This window comes from Temnothorax curvispinosus, unplaced genomic scaffold (genome assembly GCF_003070985.1).
Source record: "Temnothorax curvispinosus isolate PA1 unplaced genomic scaffold, ASM307098v1 QBEX01014781.1, whole genome shotgun sequence".
NCBI classification, from domain to species: Eukaryota; Metazoa; Arthropoda; class Insecta; order Hymenoptera; family Formicidae; genus Temnothorax; species Temnothorax curvispinosus.
Genome location: NW_020224561.1, coordinates 405,963 through 415,023, shown reverse-complemented (window position 1 = coordinate 415,023; position 9,061 = coordinate 405,963). Strand labels below are relative to the sequence as shown.

Here is a 9,061-nt window from a genome sequence, read left to right as displayed (position 1 = left end):
TAAATATGTTGTATGAATAATTGAGTATGCTGTATGAATATTTTATCATGATTATATTTAATACTTTAATGAAATAAAATAAATAAGGAGAAGAGAGGATTTCTTACTATAGAATATACATACATATATGTATAAAGCTTGTATCTCTCAAACATTGTTTATACAGAAAAAAATATGTACAAAATAATCGGTAAATTATTGCATTATATTGATTTGTCATACCGTTCTGCGTTAACTACAAATTAATTCATTAAGTACAATTTAAAAAGAACATAAATTCTTACTTAAAAATATAAATCTATGTTAAAAAATATAAATATAAATATTATATTTATCAAATCTTTCTCTCTCTCTCTCTCTCTCTCTCTCTTTCTCTCTCTCTTTCTCTTTCTATTTTATCTAATTACAGATTATATTGATATATCGCATGATTATTCTTATTGCGATATCATTAAATATAATTGTAGTAATAAAATAAAAATATATATATTAATGATAACTATTAATAAGATAGCTATTATATCGGTTTTTTAGATACTAACCCTGCGTTGTCTCTCTGAAGCAATGACCACTTCAAAGAATCATTTCGCATTATCAAAAACAGAAAAAAATGTATAAAAGTGTTGAATGAAAACTTAGATTAATTTGACAATACAAATGTACAATTGAATAAAATACAAACGTACGAATGTTCACGAGCGTTCGCATAAAATTATGTATGTCTATCATCAGATAAACAGCAAAAGTAATCCCCATTTCTCTCTAAGATTATTTAATTATCGAACTGTGAAACCTGTTCTCAGATCTTTATCCCATTTCGCGTTCGTTTCAATGTATGTATGTTGCAACAAACACGAATTAATATCGTATGATGCATGGAATGGAACATCTGCTACACCGCGGTCCGCGACATATCGCACGCTATAACAATAACGGAGGTGCCGCGACGTGCAACGCGTATCTCCGCATCTGTATTCTCTGAAATTTTAATTACGGCGTTCGCGCTTACCAAACAATTATCATCAGCCGCGCTACGTGCGACGTCCTCACCTCCGGGGCTCCGTCGTTCCAACTTCGTTTCGCGGCCCATACGTGCCCCCTAAGGTGGTGGCCCCGCGCGCGCGCGCACGTGGAGATAGTGCCCGAGCCTCGTTCGAGAGAGAGTCTCATGTAATTTTCATCGAGTGGGTGGATACCCATTATTTCGCATTACAGGGTCCTTACGAGGGGTACGATCGCGCCGATCGTGCGGATCGAGCGGAACGATCGCGCATTAACGACGCGAGAACTCGCGCGAGATTTCTCGGGCCTATATACGTACGTATTTTGCGCAAATCGCGTCGCATGACAATCGACAGGATCGCTCGATTTCTCGAGAGCTTTTCTCTTCACGTAGGAAATATATATCTATTTAGACGTGACTCGGTAGATGCCTTTGATATTTAAAATTAAATAAATCGATTTAATAATTAATTATAAATTGATTAAATAATAGTAAAATAATTAAATTTAATTGACGCATTTATAAAGGAACGAAGAATTCATCAGTAGAGACAAATAAAATTAATTCAACTCTCTTTTTCTTCTAAAATCAACTTCACATTTAAACAGATCTTGGAATCATTAAATAGTTGAAGCAAAGTGAAGGTTAATTTACATCGTCGAGTATAGTTAAATCGACAAAATTTAGATGGTCTTGACGTCATTTTATTAGATTCGTCTGTCGGATCACGAAGGGAAAGAAACTTGCGATTACGGCGAATAGAGTCGCACGGTTTTACAAGGGTCCTGCCGCAACAACACCGGCGCGGCGCGCCCGGTCTTTTTGTTTTTTAATGCCGGATCATTAGCGGCATCGCATTAGCGGACGGTTCTCGAGCGTGAGTTAACGATAACAGATTGTACAGCGGGGCGCGATGTTTGCAAGCATTATTGGCGCCACTTGTACATCGTTACCGGTGTACGTGACGTATCGGCGGGGTATCAGAGAGCTCCGCACCATCCACCATATCATTATGACGCCTCGCAGGCAGAACTATCGATCCCGATCGATGATATTAATAGTCGCTAACTACAGTCCTCCGAGCCGCCTGCTTGTGCGAGTTCTACAGCAAGTTTCAGTATAAGGCGCTTTTCAAACCGTCGATCGACCGTCCTTTTTTTCTTTCCCTTCTCTTATATCCATCATTCGTCGCGCTAATTGTTTATAATTGTTCCGTCAAGGTTAAAACATACGCGTGCGAAATTGTTGAACGATGATAAAGTTCGATAACGATACTCTGTAACATTGACAATGTTTATTATATTGTTCGATCAGTAATTGTTAAACAACGCGCTTGCAGTTGTTTGTTTCAAGGTCGGGATAATGCCCTGTCTGGACCAGAGGATGATCCTACTTGTGGCTTATCCTAGTAAATAGTTTACACTACTCATTAGGAGTACATTTTGTCTCACGCACGATGTGCATAATGCATCATTTATCCTTGTTGTTCACCAAATGTTAAACATGGATAAATGATGCATCATGCGCGAAACGGAATGCATTCTAAGATGAGCCACAAGTAGGCTCATCATCTGGTCTAGACAGGGCATAAGATCGAATTTGCGAGAGTAACAGAACTTCCGAATGTCGCAACTCGCAACGCTTTCGATAATTTTCAAATGAATGTCGAGCCGACGTCTAGCAAAATATGTTGTACTTCCCAGCCGGAACGCCGACGTCTATAGACGTCGAATTGACATCTTATAGATGTCGATTCGACATCTATCGACATCTATAGACGTCGAAAAAACGCTAGCATTCCGGCTGGGTTGCATTTGTTTAAAAACTACTTACGCCTGATGCTGTCGCCGAATGGAATCCTGACCCAGCTGCATGCGAATTTCCTGCGATCTTCAGCTCCGAATTGCCGTAAGACACCTATAATAGTAATGACATTTAACATTATTGTTATAGATGCAAATATTAATTAGGTCTGTTCGTGTTGCCTGCATTTCTCGCACTTACAATCTTCGCTTTTCTTTTTTTCTACGTATATTTATCTCGTTTTAAGTGCAGGGATTTCAAGCAACACGAACAAATCTATTGAATCTCCTTCGATCGATATAGCGCGACTACTCGCTGCTCGCCATTTTGTTCTTTACATTCTTTCCAACTATTTGAGTCAATATATAGAGATTTGATCGGGTAATCGCATCATTGATAAACAGACAACGATAATAATTACCGTATTCGATCCATCACCATTAAATCGTTTCATCGCGGAACGACGAAGCTCGATCTGCTCGATGGAACGGGCTTACGAAAATTCATTCGCCCGATATCAATCGAAATAGACCGACGTGAGTCCCAACTAGCCAACGGCGGCGATCTGAAGTCGCGCGCGAATCGCCTCATCGCCGCGCGAAAGCGCGCGCGAGACACGCTCTAGGGAATTCGCACTATTCGCAGACAGGCAGGTAACTTCACGGCGCTCCCGGTTTCCGGCGAGGCCGTCCGCGCACGCGCGCGCGCGCGCCATGTTGGAACGACGGACGAAAGTTCTCGTGGCGACCGCGGCGAGGCCGAGGGCGTGAGGTGTCGATCGGGCGCCGTCAGCGCCGTGCAGCGTGCAGCCCCCCGGGAAGATAATAAACAAAAGGAACGGATGGCTGAGATGGCTCGTCTCCCTTGAGTCGGCTTTCCTCATCCTGGGAATGTTTCGCGTCGGCTTCGCGGCTGTTTGAGACTGTTCTCCCGCGAGTGTGACTTCGCCATCGGGGTGAGTTTCCACGGCAAGAAACGCGAGACGTGAGACCCGCTTGGACCTTCCTCTTTCCCTCCCTCCCCCGCGACGTCGCGACTCGGCGGCGGCGAGCTTCACCGCGGCGCTTTGACAGGTTATGTTGACAGGGCGCGTGTAACCTTGGCCGTGCCTCGGGCGACCTCGATCGCTCGGGAATCTGGCTCGCGGTGTCGTCCTTCTTTCCCCCGTGTGTGTCGCGTTACGTAATTCGTCCGTCGGTTCGTCTCGCGAGAGCCGCGCAACAACGGCACAGCGACCGCGGGCACCGCGGGGGCCCGTTTTACGCGGCCGCATCTGTCATAACGTGCGCGATTCCGCTCACCGCGCCATATTGGCATCGAAGTGTTTTTCAACTGATAACTTCTCTTTTTCCGGGACACCCCGCGCACGCGGTGCCGCTTGTCGTTACGGGGGATCGTGAGAAAAGGGGGCCGTGGAAGCCTCGATACCCCTCCGGGCTTCGAGTCCGCGATAGGGCGTGCTCCGCACATGTAACGGACCGCGCTAATTTGGAGAAGGGTTTCGGAAACCAGTCGCTCGTTGGTTTGAGGATTAAAACTTCGATCTGTACGTATATGATTTTGTAAGACAAGCCGATCGCTATTTCCTTGTCCGTTGTAAACGTCACTAACGCTAGAAACATCTGTACGAGAAAGGAGCGCACATTTCGATAGCATAGATGGAATTACGTGCGTATAGAATTTTTGCTATTGAACCGATTGATTTTCAGCTGCAAGATGACAGAAAGTAGCGTGTCCAGAATGAAGGGGCGCAATGGGGCACGACTTTTCAAGAATCCACCGCAGCCGCACATGTGTATACAGGATTTCATACAGGTATTGTGTCATTGTGATAATAGTGTTACTGCAAGAATTGTTTATTACATAACTTGTAGGAATCAATGGCGTGGGTATTATATAAATGTCGATTCTCTTGGTACAGGGCACTACGGCTCCGTGTTATGTAAACGTACTGTCTTGGGACAAAATTGCAATGCCTCGCAGACCATCACTGCCTGTGCCACTTTACGGAGGTATGAGAGTGCCACCGCCTCGCACAAAGACGGAAGCCATAGTGTTTGCTGTAATGGCCAACCCCGAGGTCCTGCGAATGAGCGGCAAGAATGCTCAGGACGTAAAGGTAAATGAGACATTTTTTTTAAATCTGTAAAGTCTTTATTGATTAACAATAGCGCAAATAATTTTTGTCACATGTACCCTATTATTTTCTAACAGAAGCGTATGAGCTTTATCGAGTTACTATTAGACTTCATAGAAGCGATGAACGCAGGGGTAGTCTTCAATCGTAATTATACAATACTAAAAGATCGAGACATCACGGGCGAGCTGAAGGAGGTCTGGAACGCAGTGTTAGCCATACGCGACAATGAACAGCGTCCGCCGCAGCAGGAAACCTGGATCGACGTTCAACCTCCCATGTCGCAATTTCCTCAGTACCCGGAACAGCAACAGCAGCAGCAAGAGTACATACCACAGCCGCCGCAGTATCACTCGAGCGTCGCCTATGGTAGGACTATTAACAACGAAAATATGCACTATGAGAGCTACGGGCATCAGCCTCAAAGCTCGGCGATTTCCAAGAACGAGCCTATCTTTATATCCGGACACATCGTATCGCAGCAGTGCCACAACAACGTTCATCGAATCGCCCTCGATCAGTACAACTATCGCGAGCGCGGTAGAGACGGTCAAGTTGTGCAAAATGTTATTGCGGCACAGCATCAATTTCAACCGAGGCAAACGTGGCCGCAGTATGTGAATACTAAGTATATGCATCCGAACTCGAATCTACCATATGGACCGGCCGCAAATACCAACCCGGCCATTAATCCTTCGAATCAGTTTCAGCCATATCCTACTTACCAGCAACAACAACAGCAGCAGCCGACGCCACCACCGCCGCCGCCACATATAGACAATACGATGCATGTCGATATTCGTAGGATGCAACAACAACCACAGCAGTCACAAATACACTTTAATCATGTACAGTCGCCGTATGTTGAGCAATCTGGGTCATTCAGTGTACAAAGTAATGCGCATAGAGCAAGCAGACCGCATATGGGAGTAGCTCAGAAAAACAACGTTACTAAGAGACAGACAAATTCACCAACGCACACTTCTTGTACAAATTGCCAAAATAAGGAAGACCAATCTTTCACGAAGCCGAAGAGTCCCGTTAAAGTTCTTCAAAGGGAAGTGCCAATGGAGCGGCAAGATACAACTAATCATGCGGAGAGCAAAGCTCCAGTAGAAAAAGTAGAGGAACCGAAGATTGTCCCAGTGACAGATTTAGATGAGGATCTTAAGAAGAGTGATGAGCTCGTGGTTGAGTATGTATACCCGGAGAAAGAGGACGTCTGTAGTCCAGAACTTACGCGTACTGTCGACGAAATGCCGCCATGTGAAGAAAAGAATTCCGTAAAACTAGAATCCTGTAAAACATCTTTGATGGAGACGAAAGAAACGGAAGTGTCAGCTACGCAACAATTTACTGTTCAGAAGAATACCAATAAGTTTGTCAAAGGCAATGCGCAACCGCGAAGAGTAATAACCAAAGGTAATAAGCATAACTATTCGCAGCTTCCGAAGTGCTCACCGATGAACAGCGTTGAGTATGTGTACTCGGAGAAAGAAGATGTCTGTGGTTCAGAACATACGCGTACTGTCGAGGAAGCGCCGCCATGTGAAGAAAAGAATTCTGTAAAACTAGAATCTTGTAAAACATCTTCAATGGAAACGAAAGAAACGGAAGTGTCAGCCATGCAACAATTGACTGTTCAGAAGAATGCCAATAAGTTTGTCAAAGGTAATGCGCAACCGCGAAGAGTAATAACCAAAGTTAATAAGTATTCGGAACTTCCGAAATGCTCGCCGATGAACAGCATTATCAAAAGTGTTTTCAAGATTAATCCAGGTGCGTCCAGTGAGGAATCGTCGGGTAAGAAAAAGGCGAATGGCCAGGCAAGGCCAGCTAATGGCAAAGCGATGTGCGAGAACGAGGAACAGGTGCAACCGGGATACACGATACTGAAGAAGGAGGCTCAGGAGGAGATGGTGAGCGAGATCGCTCAATTATCCATTCAAGACTGCAAGGACGCGACCGAGGTCGCTCCCGTGCTCTCGTGATAGCCAGGCCTACAGCTGGTACTCAGCTGTGTCGGCGCGCGACCAAGGGCTTTGATGTAAATAGATAGAACTTTATTCAATAGAAAGAAGTCAGGAAGATATGAAAGACATCGCGAACAGATAGGAGGGGGGAGATATCGTTGATGATTAGAATTCATACCCGATTACTTCGAGTCCTGAACGGAATTGATATGTCTTTGAAACGGCTTTGATCGATTATCATCGCGCGGATACGTGACGAACATTATTTGTGATTTTATGACTGTCACAGTGTTCTTATAACGGTACTACGTGTGATATCAAAGATTTATCAACGTTAGTCTACTCATAGGAGTGTCGGGAAACTTATTCGTGATCGAAGCTGGGTACAATTTGAATTCATGTACAATTTGATTCTCATCAATTTTCATGCAATGGCCTTACTTATAACAGATTATTTTCTTGAATGTCGTTCGAATGTTTTTAGTAACAGTTTCAGTCGTTGTTATAATTTTCATATCTCTGTACTTGTAATTATGAAGTTATTGCTGAGTTCCGAAATGTCGAGCTTTTATTATAGTGGAATTTATTAAATTTTTCTTTATCTAGTTTAATTGATGAAATATGATAAATATAATTCTTTTTACTCTATATTTTGTAGAAAAATAAGCATTTTTTTAAATTAAAATATAATAATTCGTTAAATGTTTAAATTCTGATTTTGAACAAGTATATATAATATGGATATATATCTATATCCGCTCAGAAAATAAGTATAAATATAAATTTGTTGTTTGGTATTTTTACTGTACCCACTACGGCGACGAATGTGATCATTTGAGAACATGAGTTCACGCTTGCTAATCGAGATCCGTTTAGTTAGGCTGCGTTCCGATATTCACTGCCAGTATTGAAAATCTATAGTTTATGTTACATACGCTGTACGATTTTCAGTACTGTCACAATCTGCTTCCAATATCTTGCGGCAAATAAGGTCGGATAAACAGAGAAAGTGATATTATGATACTTTTAAGTATACGAGATTTCTGAACGCTGCCTCATTGTCTCTACGCACGAAAACGAATTGAAATACATTTTTGAATTGGACTAAGCGCTAAAGCTGGGTAAAACGCATATTTTCGAATATTGTTAAACATTGTGTGATCGCGCGATGCCTGGATGTTTCTAAACTACCGAGAATTCGTTGAAGCACTATTTAATGCAGTGCGATAGATGTACGCGAGATCGGTGATATTCAGGATCTTTGTTATTTGATGGATTATGCGATAATCCAGCGAGTCATTAATGACCATGAGATTTACTCCATAATTGAAATGTGTGAACTGTGTTTTGCCTAGCTCCATTAAGCATACAACGGTATTGTCTATATTTAAGAAGAAACGGTAGGTTTAAGCCGGAATAACATGTAATTATTGCAAGGCGAACGTTGCTGTAGATTTACAAAGAAAGAAGCATTTTATTATAGAATGTAAAACAGCTCATCTCGTACTTATCTATCTACAAAGCAATCGGAGAATTTCTACCAAAATTTTCCATAGAAAAACTTTGCATTATAAATACGGTAACAATCTAATTGCACTAAATCGCCAAACATTCCGCAACAAAATTTTAATAGGATTCTTCATATTATCGGCTATAAATTGTCAATTTAAAGTTTAATATAATTCAGCTTTAACGATGATTTCCGAAAAGAATATTGTATCGGAGCGACGTCGTCGTGTTTTCTCGCACGTGCGCGTCGTCAATAATGTGAATATCTGTATGATCTGATAATGTGCTCGAATAGATAATTACGATTTGTATTTCAACGAATGCGTAATTGTAGTATATTATGAAAAATGTGTTTTTTAGTTTTGAAATGTGCAAATGCCAAGAACGATTGGGAATTTGGAAGTAATAGAACAATAATTTTGCAGTTAAAAAATAATTGTTTAAAAATTTATCAGGCAAATATGTTTCTTGTGCGAAGTATATTAGTTAGATGGACGATGTTTGTCCAAATTGTTCCATTTCAAGAGAATGAAAACAAATTAAATAGGATTATTGCCGTATTTATAACACAAACGAAGCCTACAGCTTCTCTTTCTCAAAATGTACAGTCAGTGAGTCGTTTTCTTAATTTTATCG

At 42.0% G+C, this 9,061-nt stretch overlaps 1 protein-coding gene across 2 annotated transcripts; it reads left to right on the top strand.

Annotated features, from left to right (window-relative positions):
• Nucleotides 1–3,603: 3,603 nt before the first annotated feature.
• Nucleotides 3,604–7,573, top strand: LOC112464977 (altered inheritance of mitochondria protein 3). Of its 2 annotated transcripts, none has more exons than XM_025032301.1 (4): nt 3,604–3,761; nt 4,516–4,621; nt 4,728–4,925; nt 5,021–7,573. In XM_025032301.1, exons 2-4 carry the CDS (start codon nt 4,523–4,525, stop codon nt 6,932–6,934), a joined length of 2,211 nt encoding a protein of 736 aa, XP_024888069.1. In that variant the 5' UTR covers nt 3,604–3,761; nt 4,516–4,522; the 3' UTR covers nt 6,935–7,573. The 2 variants fall into 2 exon arrangements, with proteins under 2 accessions (XP_024888069.1, XP_024888070.1); XM_025032302.1 differs by lacking the exon at nt 3,604–3,761 and adding an exon at nt 3,899–4,352.
• The last annotated feature ends 1,488 nt before the right edge of the window (nt 7,574–9,061 follow it).